The sequence below is a fragment of the Solanum lycopersicum genome, chromosome 8, assembly GCF_036512215.1.
Source record: "Solanum lycopersicum chromosome 8, SLM_r2.1".
Lineage (NCBI taxonomy): Eukaryota > Viridiplantae > Streptophyta > Magnoliopsida > Solanales > Solanaceae > Solanum > Solanum lycopersicum.
This window is the reverse complement of record NC_090807.1, coordinates 3,293,249-3,312,052: the sequence shown is the minus strand read 5'-3', so window position 1 is coordinate 3,312,052 and position 18,804 is coordinate 3,293,249. Positions and strand designations below refer to the sequence as shown.

Sequence of the window (18,804 nt, the reverse complement as noted above, 5' to 3'; positions counted from 1 at the left end):
TACTAAATCTAAGAGTATTCTAAAAGCTAAAAAAAAAATACATAAGAAGTTAGTCCATGCCGGAAGTTCAAGGCATCAAGACTTGAAGAAGAAGATCCAGTCCAAGCTAGAAGCATTAGCTCACCCTGAATTTTCGATGTAGTAAGACTGGCTTGAATTACTGTTGAGTCGAAGGCGATGGCACGTTTGCTGCACTCCACAAATAAACAAGAAGAAAACATAAAAGTAGGGGTCAGTACAAAACACGGGTACTGAGTAGATATCATCGGCCAACTCAAATTAGAAATCAATATATACCAAGTAATATCATAAAATCAACTATGATACTCAACATGTAGCAACAACAAATATTATATCATTAACAATTACCGTCAAGTTCACACATGAGGACTCAAACCTCAATACCATACTCATTTGGGAATCATGTTCATTAGATTGAGTATATTAACATCTTTCAAGATTCATTATCTTTATTTCTCTTGTGTCGGTACGTGACACTCCGCTCCCTCAATATTCATTAATCCTCTTGTGTCGGTACGTGACACTCCGATCCCCTAAATCTATGTGTCGGTTCGTGACACCCGATCCCCTAAATCTATATGTCGGTTCGTGACACCCGATCTCCTAAATCTACGTGTCGGTTCGTGACACCCGATCCCCTAATACTACGTGTCGGTTCGTGACACCCGATCCCCTAATACTACGTGTCGGTTCGTGACACCCGATCCCCTAATACTACGTGTCGGTTCGTGACACCCGATCCCCTAATACTACGTGTCGGTTCGTGACACCCGATCCCCTAGTCTCCTTCCATCAATTCATCAAGCCTTCTTTCTTACCAAGACATCATCAATCCCATTATTTTAGTTCATCACGCCTTCTTTTATACCAAGGCCTCATTATTAACAAAGAGATTAGGATTTTGCAAGATTTGGGATTCAATAACTTCATCATGCTTATATAATCACAATTATATAATTACATTCATGCAAGCACACAATTAAGCACATAGCAGGGTTTACAATATTATCAATACATATGATTCTCTATTAAGAGTTTACTACGAATATCGTAAGAGAAACCATAACCTACCTTCACCGAAGAATTGCGATCAACAAGCTATCTTCTCAAAATCCTTGCTATCCCCTTCGTTTCTCTCTCTCCCTACTCGTTCTCTTTCTTTTTCTGTCTCTCTTTGTCCTTTCTTATTTTTCTTATTCCAACCCTCTTTCTTTTACCCTAATTAGTATATAATTAAGAATAAAAGATGACAATAATGCCCCACTAATTAACTTAAGGTTACCTCTTTTAACCCCCAAGTAATTAGACTTATTAACATTAATCCACTAGCTTTATAATTAAGGCAAGAATAGTCAAAAACGTCCCTTAAAACGTATCAAGAAATCCGACCCAGACTGGGATTGCGCAACCTGCGACGGCCCGTCGTGCCTGCGACGGTCCGTCCTGCAGGTCGTCGCAAGGGTCAGAGACTCAATTTTCACTGAATAATCTGTGACGGTCCGTCCTGCCATTCCGTTACGAAGTTCAGAGAGTCGATTTTCAGTACCAAATTTCAGATTTTCTAAGTGTTTTGAAACGAGACCCTGCGACGGTCCGTCGTGCCCATGACGGTCCGTCGTGGGGTCTGTCGCTTCTGCCAGTTTTTCCAGAATTGAAGTCTGCTACTCAAAACGACTAAACAGGTCGTTACATTATTCCACCCTTAATGTGTAATAAAATAACAATATATTCCTTAAATAATTATATTGTAATTTTATTCAAATTAAATTTGAAATAAACTCATTCTAAAATTAATTATCTCTTATCTCTCGTACTAAACTAATTCTAAAAATTCATATTATATCATGTATCTAAATGTTTGGTGTAAAGAACTAATTCCAATAATTTTTATTTTTTTTTGCTTAATTTAAATCTTTGCTATTTTTAAAGAACTCTCAACTCTTTCTCCTATGACTCTATTATCCTCCTTTTTGGTCAATAATTTGTTATTCAAACTTCCAAAAGCAATTTAACTAAAGTCCCAAACTCTCAATAAATTCATCAAAGTACAAAATAGACCTTAAATCTATAAAAGAAAAAAAAAATGTGTTTGTTTTCCCATCTCTCTCCTTTGATTTTGCCCAAAAATTTGCATACCAATATAGTGTCAATAATGACAAAGACATGATGTTACTTAGGTGCACCCAACTTAGCCAACTGTCCACCAAAGACCTCTTAAGTCAAAAAAAAAAAAAAAACAATCTAACATCTTGTTTGGATGTATTTCTTTTTTAACTCGAGGTTTGAAATCTGAGAGCTCAATTAAATTTAAATAATCTTTTATATTACATTGTTAATTTAATAATAAACAATTCTATTTTATAACGATTTATTTAGTGTGATCGCATCGTTATCTTGAACTCTATTTATTGATTCAATAATCATATTTAATCCACTTTTTCATAATAGTTCTATCTTATATCTTACTTTCTTGTAGTTTTATTATTTAAACTATTAATGTGTAACATTATATTATCATAAATAATAATATAATATAATATTATAAAATATAATATAATAATATAGGGAAAATGCACAAGTACACCCTCAACCTATACCCAAAATTTCAGTAACACACTTATACTATACTAAGGTTCTATTACCCCTGAACTTATTAAATAAGTATTTTTCTACCCCTTTTCAGCTTACGTGGCACTATTTAGAAAAAAAGTCAACCAGCATTGGGTCCATAAAATTTGTCACGTAGACCGAAAAAGGTAGAAAATTATTAATAAAATAAGTTCAGGGATAATAGGACCTTAGTACAGTATTAGTGTGTCTCTGAAATTTTGAACATAAGTTAAGAGATACTTGTACATTATGTCTATAATATATTATGAAATAATACGTAACGATATATTCCTATTATCACTTGACTTCTATTGAACCCTCTCTCCCTTCATTAGTTTATAATTATTCTATAGTCTCAAAAGAAACTTGTCTCTGTCTACTCATTTACTTTAATTCAAAAGGGCTTAAATTTTCTCTATTTCATTGCACTTTTGTCTTTACCCTCCCTCCCTCTCTTCTCTTTTCCCAAAAAAACTCTCTTCCTTCTCCTTTTCTCACTTCAAATCTAGGGTTTCATTTTCTCCTTCTTCTTTTTTTCATCTTTGTTGTGCTAAGATTTGTATATTAACTTTTTTTTTTTTTTTACTTAAAACTACAACTTGGGTTTGTCTTAAAACTATAAAAATATGTGATCTTTTAGTTCAAGATTCAATTTTTAGCATTTTTCACTGGCTTTTCTTACTTGGGTGTGCGTCTTTTTTCACCAGCATTCTGATTATTAGCTTTTTTCTTCAGTTCTTGAGAACCCCACTTAAGTCTTTTACTAAATTTATGTTAAAGTTTCAATCTTTTTGTGTATAGAAGCATCAAGAATCAGTTTTGGAAGTTTTTTAGTGAGTAAATGCATGGATGGAAGAGAAGGGATGGTGCTATCTGGGGGTGCTGCATATTATCTCAACAGAGGGATTAGTGGGTCTGGTTCTGGTGTTGGTGGTGGGTCTGGGGCACCTACAAGGGTAACTACCCCACCTAGTTATAAGTCCCTCTCAAACCCCAACATTTCAGTTCAGTCCAATGTAGGGGGAGGAGGTACTTTGAGTTCTACATACCAAGCTGTTGAGAACCCATCGCCTCATTTTTCTCATGGTATTAATATGAGTGTGGTATCTAGTGTTTCATCTGGTAGTGATCCAGTGAAAAAGAAGAGAGGTAGGCCAAGGAAATATGGTCCTGATGGGTCCAAAATGTCATTAGGACTGTCACCTTTGTCTTCTACTCCTTCAACTGGTTCAATCACTCCTGGGCCTAAGCGGGCCAAGGGCCGACCTCCTGGAAGTGGATGGAAGCAAAAATTAGCTCCACTTGGTATGTTTCTCAGTTGAACTTAGTTGATTATGACTTTTTTTTTAATGTGGTGTAAATCATATGAAATGAGCTTAAATGAAGTAGTGGGGATTCACATAGCCGACTCCACCTTGTTTGGTACCGAGGCATAGTTGTTGTTGGTGTGTCTGATACTCGAAATAAATGCATTTTTGGAGGATCCAACACGGGCGTGACAGCATTTGTAGAGAGTCTGAGCAACATAGCTGATGAGATGTTCTGTCTCATGTTATCTAGGTGATAATTTTCTGGGTTGTTGTGCATTATTATGTGAAAGATTGTCTTGGTTTATTGATGACAATCTCACTACCTCCTCAGTAATTTGAGTAATTAGGATTTTGGACTCTATGATATACTTATTTGTCTATACTACATCATAAGATATAGAACTTTTGCTTATGAAACCGGTGATATACTTTCATATTCTATGTTTGTGTTCTTCATAATTACCTAGGTAGGAGTAAAGTCTTTGTGCACCTATCCTCCCAAGACCTCACTTTGTGGGATTACACCGACTATGTTATTGTTGGTGGTGCCTCTTCTAGTGAGAATCAAGGCTTGCAGCCGGGGGGTGAACCTACGTTGTAGGTTCCGAGTCTCGAGCACCCATTAATCTCGACACCTAACTTGTAAAGCTAAACAGAAAATATATTTAAAAACTAATATATGGAAAGATTGGTTACCCATAAACAATAAAGCGTGATAGGCGCATTGGTTTTGAAGTTGAATTTTCGGCGCCTAACATGTTAGAAATTCAAATCTCGGTTGAACTTTTTTCCTTAAGGGAAGGCTTGTTACTACTACTTCATATAGTACTGAACATTTTTCTCTTGTTTTTTCTTTCTTATCAATCTTGGCCCTTCTTTTGGTAACATCTCAATCTTAACCTTTTGTTTAGTTTATTTTTTCCATTTTGAAGTCTCCAATATCTCATTTATTAAAACTAAAGCTTAAGCTTTATAAGACTTTTAAGAGTGTAAATACTTGTAATTGCAAGCATGCATGATATGATACAATTATTTAATATCTTCATAGTATGAAAAGTCATTGAGAGTCGTACTGACTAAAAGACCTTTTTTTTTCCCCTAAAAAGTATTATTAATATTAATCGTACTTTGCTCAGTCATTTGAGACTAGATATCTTATTTGTAAAAATAAGATTCTTTTTATTTTCACGTTAATTAAAATATTATGCATTTTATTAAATAGTGAGCACCCATGATCTGAAAATCCTGGATTCACCACTGTCGCAGCCTGAATATTGTTTACAATTAAAAAAGGGAATATAATCTTATAAGGAAAATCCAAACTCTGCTTTACTCCTATGGTAACATGTAACATCCTTGCAGTACAAATTTCTTTTGTTGTATTTCTTGGGATGGTGACACTTGAATGATGCTTTCTGCCACTTGTAAGGTCTTAATGCTATTTGACTTTCACAGTCGACCCCCTTCTTTTATAAAGGTTAATTTGTCTTTTTGTTGTGATTATCTTTTATGCTGGGATGTTGGTGGGGTAATGGTTCTCACTAAATTGATAATTTTCGACTTGGATGGTTAAGTTTTCCAATTCTAGTAATTCACAAGATGGACCAATAATTGAGTTTAGTTCTGAAGATTGAATTGCTCACTGCAGGTGAATGGATGAATACTTCAGCAGGATTGGCTTTTACCCCTCATGTTATAAACATCAGCGTAGGAGAGGTAACGTCCTCCCTCGTCTTACTTGTAATTTGCTCGGACTCTCCAAAAATGCTGCTACACCCATGTCAGATTCTTAAAAAAGATACAGTTCTTTTGATGATTCGATCATAACAGTTTTGCTTGTATAATGTGTTCTTGCACATGCTTCAAAGATGGTTTTGCAGCCATCTGGTTAAGTAGTGTTATCTGTTTTACTTTGTTGATTTGTACATTTGAAATCATGCTATCATATATTACCAAATCAGGCACATGGGTGAATGAGAATTTACTTATTACTATCTGATGCTAGATTTGATTTGTATCTTTCTGTTTTGCTGTCATACGTTCTTGCTACCATGCTTCAAATTATTTTTTTATCTGTTAAGCCGAGGGTCTATTGGAATAGCCTCTCTACCCCACGACGGTAGGGGTAAGGTCGGCATACATCCTACCCTTCCAGGCCCCACTTGTGGGATTACACTGGGTATGTTGTTGTTTATTACCATGTGCATCACATGAAAAATTGAAGTGCTTTGTATGATTTCTTATAAGATTATGGCTCCTCCATTCTCACTTGATATTGTTCGAAAGACTCTTCCTTAGAAGTTTCTCAGAGGAGAGAGTTCTTAAGCAGAAATGGGATTATATGATAGCAGTTGATAAGCATACCCGCGCCATCAAAGTTTTATATTAGCCAAAACTTCTTCAGTTCGTTTTACTGATTTTGAAAACATGCTTCCTACATCCTATATTATTTTGTATTATGCTTAATGCGCTTACTGGTGTTCCGTGTTCCCTATATGCAATATGCATGACATAGTACCTTAACGTCTGTAGGATGTTGCTGCAAAATTACTGGCGTTTGCAGAACAGAGGCCTAGGGCTTTATGTGTCTTATCAGCTAGTGGGTCACTTTCTGCAGTAACATTACGGCCTCCTACAAGCTCTGGTTCGACTGTCACCTATGAGGTTAGAGTTCTACAACTTTGTTCTTCTGAAATGTCAAGTGTTTCCTGCGACTCATTTTATCGTCTGCACAACAGTAATAATTCTTCGAGCTTGTTAAGCACAAGCAGTGCAATATGATTTCATGATTCTGTTGCTACTTGATCTTTACTGTTTGATTTGATGTCAATCGTTTAATGAACATGCTCTTTTATTTTTTGAGTATGTTATTGGATTTTATAAAGGTGAATTTGAAATATTTTAGTTGTTCAGAGTCCACCATGTACATTCTATATAGTTTTGATGTCGAGTGAACTTTTGCATAGTTATGTAACACTGGAATTCTTACCCTAATATTTTGATCAGTGTATGATAAGATTTGGCCCTAAATCAGAGTTTCTTGAACTCTCTCTTTTCCTCAGCATGATTGGTGGAATAGTGTTAGGAATGGAAGCAAGAACAAATGCTGTTCTGCACCGAAGAAGAGTCTTGAAGGCTGATATAGGTGTTATATCAACCCGACCTCCAGGTTTAGAGGTTAGAGGATTTCAAAGTTGAAATCTTGACGTTTATTTAGAGCGTTTCTCCTCCTTGGTACTCCTTCACAACACTGCTATATGCAACAACATCATCACCAAGGATAGCATAGGTCTGATCCTGCTGCAGTGATTAATGAGGGAAGAGCATAATGGCTAAGAAGAATAGAACAACCTTGTTTGCCCCTCATAGTTTGTTTTGCGTGATAAGCTAGAACTGCATTGTAGTGACTAGTGAGGTGCTGTTCTGATTTGGTCTTTTTTTTTTTCTGATGTCTTCAAACATCTTGTACAGATTTAAGTGCCCGCGATTGTTAATGTCCCATTAGTTATGGTGGATCTCAACCCAAAATTCTGGGTTGATAATATTTTACTAATTTACTCAACACATACCATAGTAAGAGCATGACTTTAAAGTTCATGTCAAAGCTGTATCCAACTAATATTATGTGTTTTAGCCAAACAGAAACATGACAGACCTCCTAAGATCATGCTTTCAAACACAATTGCTTCTTCGGATCACATATGTTATAATGCTTCCATTAACTTACAAAGTCGTTAACTTAAAGCATTCAGTTTTCAATTTTTCACAATTTACTACTTTAAATTAGTGATTTTGCATTATGTTCAGATAAAATCAGCTGATGTGTTATATTCTTCTTAAAATGATTAAAAACCTATGGGCAAGGTTTATTTCTCTTGATAAACCACCCCTAGTTCTTTAATGCTTCAAATTGAATTTACTTTTAAAATTTTGACAACCGAGAAATCCTTGGTTGGTTCACTGTACAAAATTTGGTGGATATTGGAGATGCTCTTCTACGTTTCTCCACTTAAATACTTGATTTTTGTTCGTGGCAGAATTCTAATTCGTAATGCACGTTTAACTCACACTTTATAAGTTGTGCTAAGCCTATTAACCATATGGAATTGGATTTTGAATGCCTAATAGTCTATTCATCCTACAATTCTTAAGGTTGATGTTGAGCATGCAGTCAAACTCAACAAGAATATCGTGTTGATCATATAAAACAAAACTAACAAGAATTGAAGAAGTTATTTTTAAAGTTCAATTTGTAGTCCCACAATTTTTCCTTTATTTCCATGCTAGAACTGGTATGTACATGTAAATGTATACATGCTTTCCCTTGTATATTCAGAAGTGATTCTTGTTGTCTTAACATTGATCATGTAGGCGAATGTTGATGTCAGCTGAAAAATGTATTTAGCTACTATTTTCTTCTTAACTCTAGAATTGTTCTTGTTACCTTTTGTCAGTGCTCTGGTCGTTTATCATTTCGTTGGGAGTCTTCTGCCCCCCTATAGAGTGAAACTTGTGGTTTGACTAAACTGAGATTCAAAAGTTTCATCATGTTGTGCAGGGTCGTTTTGAGATACTTTGCTTGTCTGGATCGTACTTGGTCGCTGAAAGTGGAGGTCCACGTGATCGCACCGGTGGTATAAGTATATCAGTTAGCAGCCCTGATGGGCATGTACTCGGGGGTGCTGTTGGTGGTAGGCTCATTGCAACCAGCCCTGTACAGGTAGTGAAGTTGCTGTTGTTATAATGAACTTGCACTTGTCATATTTAATATCGACGAGTCTCTTACCTTCTACCTTTGAGGTGGAGATCAGAAGTACTCCTTCCATTTCAATTTTGTCTTAATTTGCTCTTTGACTACCCCTGAATTCAAACTTCCCACATGGCATTGTAAGGCCACAAGATTAAAGAGCATTTTGGTATGTTTACATATCTTTAGTTTATGACCACAAGAATCATTACTTGCACTCCTTGACAAGTAAAAACCAAACAAAGAAATTAAAACGGAGGGAGTATCTACATGACGAGCAAATAATTTAATTTTGTTTGCAGGTGGTTGTGTGCAGCTTTGTATATGGTCCCAAGGTAAAGAGCAAACCAGAAACTAGTACCAAAGGCAGTGAGGAAGAATCTGCTGAAAAGCCATCTATACCGATTAAGGCTACTCTGAGTCAAGATCCAACTTCAAATCCAGCAACTGGCGTTTGGCCTCCGATTTCAAGGCCTGAACTAAGAAATTCCCAGCCCGAGATTGACCTGACACGTGGATGATTATTTATGATTTGCTTCAATGGGCACATGAAGACAGAGGTTGTATATATGTGCTGTTGTTGTAAATGAAACGCGGCAGGAGAGATCAACTCGAGCCATTTAACTAGCTCTGCCCATCTAGTAGAATGATGGTTTTGGCTAACACACAATGTAACAAAAGTATCCTCTTTTTTAGGTTCTTTAAAGTAGCAAAATGGTGTAGAAGATGGTGTTGGTGGAAGTTAGATTGTAATATTTCTGTTTTTTTATGCTGTGGACCATATGTTATTTTAGAAAAATTGATGAATGAGCTTTTTGCCTCATTTTTTGTCACTACATCTTTCTGGTGTACTAATTGGCAAAGCAAGAAAAACTTTGAGATTTTCTTTGATATATTCTCTCAATTCTGTTTGAGCAATTTTTGCCTCAAGATTCTTGCCAGGAAAGATGTTATATTTACTTGTATTTGCTCATCTATGTCATCCGAACTCTTCAAAAATGCTTCTAGGTGCGTGTTGGATCTTTCAAAAGTAGCGATTTTTTTTAATCAGTTCACACTAAATGTGAATTAAGACCTTATAAGTGGGACAGCAGTGAAATATGCAGCTCATATCTTTTAAAATTGTAGTTATATCCATGTTGGATCTTCTAAAAAATGCATAGCTTCTGAAGGATTCGATGCTATGTAATGACATATTAACATCAATTTCATAGAAATTTTATCTTATTCTTTTTTGTAATGATAACCAGATTGAGATTCATGTATCCAAAATCTTAAGAAAAACAATAAAGCATATTTAATATAATGATACATGTATAAATCATAATAAGGAAAAAGATTGTAGGAATGAGTTTTATTATACATATAGATGTAGCAGGCCATCCAATGCTCAAGTACAACAAAAAACAACTACGCCTCAGTTCCCAACAAATAGAGATTGGCGATATGAATCCTCACTAGGACCTCAACAATCTACAACATACTATCTGTCCTAGCAGGCAGTCGGCGGAAGAAGTTGACAGGCACAGAAGGTAGCCTATGGCGAAATCTTGGATGTCTCATCATGTAAATGCCTATCAGGGCAGCAATTACCTGAAATGGTGTCACATACATGGCCAGAGCAGCAACAAGGCAAAATGTGACAAACAGGGCTGTGGCACGGGGATCACGCCAGCTCAGCAGTGACTGGAGGCGCTCGCCTTGTGTTGCAACGTCACCAACAACTGTTTGAATCCGTCCTGCCACGCTCCTTAGACGATCATACCTCATTCTCACAAGTTCAGGGCTGCGACTAGTTGGGAATGTGTCAAACTCTTCGTCTAGCTCATCGGGATGCACTGACTCAGCTTGTGATAACTTTGTGTTCATGTGAGGAGGGTACCTAGGCCGGTAACGGTAATTCCACACTCCTATTAGAAACATGTAAAGGAAAACAGTTGGTAAAATAAGCTCAGGAAATGAGACGAGCATAAGGAAGAGAACGTGCACAAGGACTGTTGTGATCGGGTTCTTCCACATGCAGATATCTCCGAACCATTTGCCTGCTGCAAATAATCCCGTGAAAATTGACATCAGGCGGAAAAAATTTGCCTTGCTACGTCTCATGCTCCATAGGTGTGAGTCTACATCAGACATGTACTCAACCACCTCCTTCCTCAAAGGGGGTTCTGCTCGTCCCAGCCGCATTGCCACTATGTTGACTGCTTGGTGTCTTAGCATGTCAAGTTGCATCACAGTGAAAGGCCTTACATAATGCATTTTTGGCAAAAGAGGACACGAGTATTTGTACAGCATGTTAGCAAATGATGTGCACGTAAAACGTATTGCCAAATGCAGCTCTCCCATCTTCTTAACACCAGTAGGATGAAGGACCAGCAACGGATATGAATGTGTGTAAACTCTGCCTGTTTCAAGTGTTGAGATACGAATTCTTACCTTTCCGACCTTTAGGTCTTTGGTACCGTTTGAACCTTTTTCTCCGAGTTGAGTGTTGTCGAACACACCAACTGTGAGAACTGTAGCTGGATCAAAAACCTCCCAAGTGTACTGCTCATTGTACTTTGGGCAGAGGTTATCAACAATTGTTCGAGTTCGAATCCATTTATGACCATACTTTGCTACACAGTATGTATCTGATGTCCCCTTTCCATCTCGTGTTTTCATAGGATGAAGTCCCACAGCATTTAAGACTCCAAGTTCAAGAACCCCAATTGGTGGCCTCCATAGTTGCTTTGCAGTTGGGCGAAGATCACTACTGTAATGAGTGGATTCGTCAAGGACATGATAGCCTCCATCAAGACAGACTCGAAGATGAAGTCTGCTTGAGAATTTCTCCTTCTTAAGTTGATCAATATCCACCACCACAGGCTTTTCCAGATTAAACCAACGAGAATGGATCATTCTATCGTCAGCACGCTTCTCAACCATGCTTAAAGGGATGATGACCCTACCAATGATCTCGTCTTTCCCTGGAGCCACACGATCCTCTACTGTGAGGACAAGGTTGTCTTCAAATGGCTCTGCAGCAACAAACAAGAGATCTTCATTCCAAAGAGGATTGAATGTTCGAGCCTGAACTGGCTTAGTTTTCAAAACTTGGTTTCCTATTTGAGCTTTCACATAAGTGTCAGGGAAACGAGTTTTGTCCGTTGGCACCAAGTCTTGTGCCTCGACAACATTAACACGGACATACCACAACCGGGGTGCATGATAGACTTTTGAACGTATAAGGGTGGATGCAACTGTGTCAACGGATAGAGCTGCATCAGAATGCCATGCATCAGGATATGCTTCGTCTGCTTGTGTACCTATCCAGACAGCAAGCATGAGCTCCCCCTTTATCTTCTCTCCTTTCTTATCTGCAAGCCGGTACCACTCTGGAGCTAGAGGACTATCTGGTGGCACACGCATGGGGACTTCATTGAGGTCAAATCTGCACAGGCCTACGAAATCATCTTTGACAAGATCCTTGTCTTTAACAACAACTTCAAGCACGGATGCCTGCATCCTCTCCCGAGAAAAGGCAAATACTACATTCCACATAGGATTTTGATTTTTCTCAATGTGCTTTGTAATTCCTTTGTAATTCCCAATTCTGACTTCAACATAAGGATCCACGCTCCCAGTAATATCCATCGCAGGGAGCTCACGAGCCTTAACAACTCTAACAAAAAGGAAGTGCATCTTCTCAACAAGATCATAAGTACAACCAGACATCCTGTCTGTACGAATAACACGACCACCCACAACTCGACCCCCTCCAAGGAATGGGCTTGTTTCCTTAAGTGCATAATCAACGGGTTGTGCCATTGTGGCAGAATGCATCCTAACGAGCTGTGGTGGAGGCTGTGGTTCTGGAACCTTCATTTCCTCAGGTATGTATCTTGCTCCTTGATGAGGCACAGGAACAGCAGGAGCTTGTTGTTGCTGCTGTGGGTGATTTGGATTAGGAAGATGATGGAAGGTGTGTCTCACTTCAGATCTAGGAATTTTCGGAGCTGGAGTTTGAGCTGAATGGATGTGAACCTGAGTATCATTGACTGTGGAAATAGGCGTAGAGGACTTTATGGATGGATCGTCAATAACATACACTTTAAGACCAAGCTCTCCCCTCACACGTGAGAAGATACTGCGCTTCTCAAGAGGATAATGCAAGACAACAGCATCAGAATAAGGTACAAAGGAAGTCCCGTTGATAGTAATCTTTCCAAGAAAGGACCTGGACTGAGAAGCTCGAATATTGTTATAGACGTAGGCATCAAGAGTGAGCATATGGATGTTGGAAGGGTCCGAGATGTTGAAGTAGAATGTTTCATTCCACACAGGACTCAGATCTTTTTCCTTGATGGTAGTGCGGAACCTCTGACCATCGAAGTAAAGTTCCACAAAAGAACTCGAAGAACCTTGACCATCTTTCGGCAAAAGGTTATGTGCACCAACAACTTCAACACCTAGCTTCAGATTGTTTAAGATCATCTTCGGAGATTATCGTTAAGAATGTGTCGAACCAACAGAAACTAAAGATGGGCAGCAGTACCTGAGAGATATTGAGCAAAAAAAAAATTACTCTATCTCCGGAGGGTGAGGCAGATAAAACATTTAAATTGGAAGAGAACCATTCGGCGAAAAATGTACCACATTAAAATGAAATCAGACAGGGTGATCATTCAGTGATCAAATCTAAAGACAACATCTTAGGCACCCAGACTTAATGCACATCTTAATATTAAGATGTTTATTCAAATTCAGATGTCTTATTCTTAATGGAAACAAAGGAGGCCTACAATATCCAATTCATACAATCCAAAAAGAAAAAAAAACAGCTTATTCGACTCATTAAGCAACAAATGCGATGGAACTGATCGTACTTAATCAGCCAATAACCATAAACAAGTTTCGGTGAAGTAACTTATGATGTGATAGGAGAGCAAATCGATTCTAAAAATCGGAAAACAATGTACTTTTCATATTTCTTATCGAGGTAATTGTTAAGTACTATCGATGTCAGGAGGAATTTAACTATGAATTTTCATAGGCATAATCAGACAAAAATATGTTCTTCAATTTAAAAAAAAAAAATTTAAACGATCTGGTACAGATTACAAGAACCTTATCAGTCAACGATATCACAAGATGATCAAACTTATGAGATAAGTTCACACAAGATGGAAAAACCAATGAAAGTATGCTAGAAAATGATCCTCGAGTAAAGATGGATTTTGGATGCAAAAGAAGCACCACTAAACAAGAATAACCTATAACATCGTTAGACACAATAAACAAGCACCATTGAACCATAACACAAAAAAGAGACGAGAACAACAGCTACTCCTCAGTCCCATACAAGTTGAGATCGGCTATACGAATCCATACTATTACATTTAAGCTCAACTCATGTCACGTCATAAACTAAATAAGACCATTAAAAGAAAGGAAATTCAAAAAGAAGCTTCAAGTATAACCTAGTCCAGGAAAACAACCATATTTTCAACATCCGCATTTCCACATCCTATAATAAAATCACAAATGGTAAAAACATAATGTTGAAAACTTACCAAAAGCAGAAGAATTTGCACTTCTCTAACTCAAAGACAGATCTGCAAAATGCAAAGCTTAGTTAGTACTTAACAGTCTTCGAATAACTTCAAACAATCTGATCATTGTGGAAATCATTAACAAATCTAAGTCAAAGATACTTCCAACGAGTAATCCAATTTTAAAATAAAGATCATTAACAAATCTAAGTCAAAGATACTTCCAACGAGTAATCCAATTTTAAAATAAAGAAGAATTAACTTAAACAGTCGCTCATACAACCACTTAAACTAGAAATAGCCGACTAATGTATAATATGTATACAACGATACTTAATTTATGTATACCGGCTAAAAAGAATGAACAGTAAATCTAACCAACTATTTGTGCAAAACTTTCTAAAATAAAAGACGTTTGAATTACCAACATGGTGAAAATAATCATGCAGACTCTACCTGAAAAGAACATTTTCAAAACCTGCATGCTACCACAGGAAAATCAACAATAACAACGACATATCCAATGTGATCCCATAAGAGGTGGTTTGGGGAGGTTAGAGTAGAGCGTACGCATACCTTACCTCTACCTTACGGAGAAAAAGAGATTTTTTTTTCCGAAGGACCCTCAGCCACAGAAAAATAAAGTCAAGTATATTTAAACAGCTGATTTGCCAGTATCTATCAATAAGGCCTACCAATAAAAAAAAGTATGGTCCCTTTACTCAAAAACTCACTTAACAAAACCAGCAACTAGAAAAGATCTAATTACTCATCAAACAATCCACAGAATCATTCTATTTGCATACTCTCACCTTCTTTTTTAGTGACACTTTTCATCTAAAAAACTAAAGATATATGAATAATTAATTATAAAACTCAAAAGATGCAGTGTGAAACTAAATTGAGATTAATAAAATAAAAAAGGTCAACTATCTTTGAATACCATGTGCTAGTCAGCCAAGTGTGGAGATCTACAAACTTAATAATATAAAACTAAAGAAAAAAATAGAAAAAATTCATAAAGCATGCTTGAAGTTAAAGTTCCTTAAAAATAGCTAAAGACACATGGAGTTGTCATATTCAACTAAAAATCTAACCATAAGCCACTAAAATACATAAAGTTCATTGATCTTGACAAAAAAGTGAAAAGGGAAAAAGTGGTCATTATCCATGTAACTAAATTACAAAAAGGAAGGCCATAACACTTTGATGCAAACAAAAAGACTCCAACTTTAGGATCAATTCAAAGTGGTGAAACAAAATGATACAATAATTACATTTCAAGATTTCAACTTTTGGTCAAAAACAGAAGATCTTTGATATTATTAGTCAAATATAAATATATAAATACAAATAACAAAAAAAAAAAGTAAACTTGAGGGAAAATGAGACATCTAAGTTCTTGAGCTTGAAAATTCATGTATTTGTGGGGAATGAAGTGAGTTTTTCTTGAGCTAAAATTTAGCATAAACAATTACTCTCTTTCTTTTGGCATCACAAATCATGAAACAAAAAAAAACAAATTCTGAAATTCTTAGCTAAGCCTGAATATAAGCTCGCGTTTGACCATAGATTTTTCTGAGTAGCTTTAAAAAATTTATCTTCTTTGACCATGAAACTTGATCAGATTCTGAAAATATGATATTTTAATATTTTAATTACAAAATCTGGCCAAGACTAGTTTATGGGACAATCTTTTAAAAAATTCAAGTAAAATGTACCTTCAAACACAAACTCAAAAGCATATTTTCAAGTAAAACATATGTCCAAACACAACACAAACTCAAATTTTCAAGTTTCAACAAACAGGAGCTAAGAAAAGCACCAAACTTTAAGAAGGATGAATTATAAAGATCTTTTTTTCTTTTATATCACAATTCATGAAACTAAAAAAAAATAATCTGGGTTTTTGAGCTAGTACCTGAATATTAAGAAAAGCAACAAACTTGATGAAGAAAAAAAATGATATATGAGCTTTTGAAACAAATGAAAAGGGAATTTAACTAAAACAAACATCCAATTTCTTGATCTTCCACTTTAAAATCCTTGCATTTTTTTAGGGTACTACAAGTGAGCTTTTCTTGAAAAACAAATATAATTAGCATAATAAACTAAATCTTCATTTGGCATTACAACACAAGAAACTCAAAAAAAAGCAAATTCAGGGCAACACTATAATTTTTACTTTTTCACATGTCTAAACCACAAGATTAAAACACATTTTGATACATTTCTATTACTTTGATAAACACAAAATCAGACAAACAAATTCAGAACTCATAAAATTCTAATTTCTTGAGCTTGTGCTTCAAAATTCTTGCATTTTGAAGCAAACCAAGTTAAGTTTTCATCTTTGAAACAAATATTAGAACAAAAAAGTAATATTTTTGTTTTTTGAACATCACAAGTTATGAAACACAAAAAAGAAACAAACTTTAAAGCATCAAGAAGAAAAAAAGAGAAAAATAAAACATACCCTTTTCTTTAGAAAGCTTAAATCTTGAGATTTCACCAACATTACAAATTTTCAAAAGAGAAAATCAAGAATGTATTTATGAAACTTCTTTTTTTTCTTTTTTTGGCATTGATGTGTACATTATTGTTGTGTGTATATATAGATTTGTGTCCAATACAAGAATTTAATGGAAGGGTAAGGGACTCATGTGATTCAAAAAAATTTCTTTTTAACAAAAAGAAATTAATAATTCTATCTCAACTTACATGATATTTTTCATTTTTCGAAACACCATTGAAATATGATCGGAGATTTATCTATATAGATGCTTGATTTATTTTAAAATGAAATTCATAAATGTGTAAACTATGTAAAGTAATAAAAGTCATATTTTTTTCGTCTAATAATAATTGTTCATGATATTATTGTCCAACAATATTTGTTCTAATTAGAAAATTGTGTCTATTTTATCGTTATTATTAAATATTATTTATTATGTAACATATTTTTCAAAGCATTGAATTTAATAAAGTCTAAGGATAAAATATAAGTAATATTATTACTACTCGTGGACGGATCCACGTGGAGTCCAGGGTATTCATCCGAACACCCTCGACAAAAAAATACCATATATATATATATAAGGAAATTTTCTATATTTCTGTAGATTCATATATTTTGAATTCCCATAATAACAAATAAAAATATATGGTTCAATGGTAAGACCCCTAAATATTAAGCTACATGTCCCAGGTTTGAATCCCTACAGTAACATTTATTTATTTTCTTTTATAGGTTCAGTTTATTTTTGTTTTTTAAAAAAATCAGTCTTGTTTTTCAAATATTTTTTATTTTAAAAACGTGTCAAAAGTGTGGTTTTAAACCCAAAGAAATTCAAAGGGCCCATTTCGAAAGACTTATTTACACGTTTATATTTTTATTTTTCGAACCTCCTGAATGAAAATCCTGGGTCCGTTACTGTTCCTACTCCATCCGTTTAGAAAAAAAATGGTCTAGTTTGACATGAAACGGAGTTAAAAAAAAAGAAATTTTTTAAATTTTATGGTTCTAAATTAAAGTTATGTTTAATGTACCAAGATGTCTTTTAATATTGTGGCCTTAAACATGTTACGTGAAAGTTGAAGTTAAAGTGTTGTAATAAGAGGAAAATGGTCATTCTTTTTTTAAACAGACTAAAAAGAAAACTAGGTCATTCTTTTTTAAACAAAAAGTTAAGGAATATGTCGAGTGAATAGTAAATAATTATTGTTGGACATATAAAATAATAATTAACAATTTAAAAGTTATATAATAAATAGATTTATTTAATTTCAAAATCTTAAAATAAGACGGAGGAAGTATATCTTTGCACATTTTCAATCTCTATCAAATATTTAACAATTTTAATCAATAAGTTTCCATTGTAACTACTTCAAAGGACAAATAGTTTTTAAACCATAAACATCAAGAAAAAAAATCTAATTAAGTCCTATGGATTGTAAACTAAATCATAGACCAAACATAGAAAAAAATTAGAAATAAGAATGTTGCACCCTAGTCTAGATTAAGACAAAAAAAATACTAACTTAAACTATAAAATTATATAATACCTATAATTATGAGTTTTTGCGAAATTATTTTCTTTTTTAGCGTTTTCATTAAATCTAACAAACTCATTTCGTTTAGTAGAATTTTCACTTTTGTAAAACTATTAAAAACTAAAATTGTTGAGAGCATACTTTTAGACGATTATTTTGAACTTATATCAAACATAAGAAATCATTTTAGTGATTTTCTATAAACGGATAAAAAGATGAATTTTATATAGCTAATATCGAGATCAAATTGACACACCACTAAAGAATGTAACGTAGTTATTCTTTCTTTAATTAAAAATCTCAAATTTAAATTTTAATTTTCAATATAGTAAAAATTCTTGATAAAAATATTTTTTTTACATAAAGCTCTATTTGATATAAATCTAAATATATGTTGATTCCAATACTGATATCAAACAGAAAATGAAAAATACAATGGAAGTGACACCATTTTCGAGGGTTAAAAAGGTCCACAAGTAATTTATAGGTTTAATTTGATGTCACGTGTCAAATGAATCAGTATATCAAT

At 34.8% G+C, this 18,804-nt stretch overlaps 2 protein-coding genes across 5 annotated transcripts; one reads left to right on the top strand and one right to left on the bottom strand.

Annotated features, from left to right (window-relative positions):
* Positions 1-2,924: 2,924 nt before the first annotated feature.
* LOC101253210 (AT-hook motif nuclear-localized protein 5-like) lies at positions 2,925-9,579 on the top strand. The gene is made up of 5 exons (XM_004244565.5): positions 2,925-3,936; positions 5,590-5,657; positions 6,474-6,605; positions 8,500-8,661; positions 8,991-9,579. Exons 1-5 carry the CDS (start codon positions 3,477-3,479, stop codon positions 9,207-9,209), a joined length of 1,041 nt encoding a protein of 346 aa, XP_004244613.1. The 5' UTR covers positions 2,925-3,476; the 3' UTR covers positions 9,210-9,579.
* Positions 9,580-9,984: 405 nt separating this feature from the next.
* On the bottom strand, positions 9,985-16,855 carry LOC101252905 (multiple C2 domain and transmembrane region protein 7). 4 transcript variants are annotated; one of them, XM_010326327.3, is made up of 3 exons: positions 16,699-16,855; positions 14,244-14,285; positions 9,985-13,225 (listed from the first exon to the last, which is right to left on the bottom strand). In XM_010326327.3, the coding sequence occupies exon 3, from the start codon at positions 13,162-13,164 to the stop codon at positions 10,162-10,164; it is 3,003 nt and encodes a 1,000-aa protein (XP_010324629.1). In that variant the 5' UTR covers positions 13,165-13,225; positions 14,244-14,285; positions 16,699-16,855; the 3' UTR covers positions 9,985-10,161. The 4 variants fall into 4 exon arrangements, with proteins under 4 accessions (XP_010324629.1, XP_010324630.1, XP_069144721.1 ...); XM_010326328.4 differs by lacking the exon at positions 16,699-16,855 and adding an exon at positions 14,799-15,050; XM_069288620.1 differs by lacking the exon at positions 16,699-16,855 and adding an exon at positions 14,804-15,035.
* Between the last annotated feature and the right edge of the window lie 1,949 nt (positions 16,856-18,804).

Excerpts from the sequence above, each read along its gene's own strand:
- LOC101253210 (XM_004244565.5), top strand. The coding sequence starts at position 3,477 with ATGGATGGAAGAGAAGGGATGGTGCTATCTGGGGGTGCTGCATATTAT. Across the intron at positions 3,937-5,589 it reads GCAAAAATTAGCTCCACTTG|GTGAATGGATGAATACTTCA; the intron begins GTATGTTTCTCA and ends TGCTCACTGCAG. Across the intron at positions 5,658-6,473 it reads TAAACATCAGCGTAGGAGAG|GATGTTGCTGCAAAATTACT; the intron begins GTAACGTCCTCC and ends TAACGTCTGTAG.
- LOC101252905 (XM_010326327.3), bottom strand. The coding sequence starts at position 13,164 with ATGATCTTAAACAATCTGAAGCTAGGTGTTGAAGTTGTTGGTGCACAT.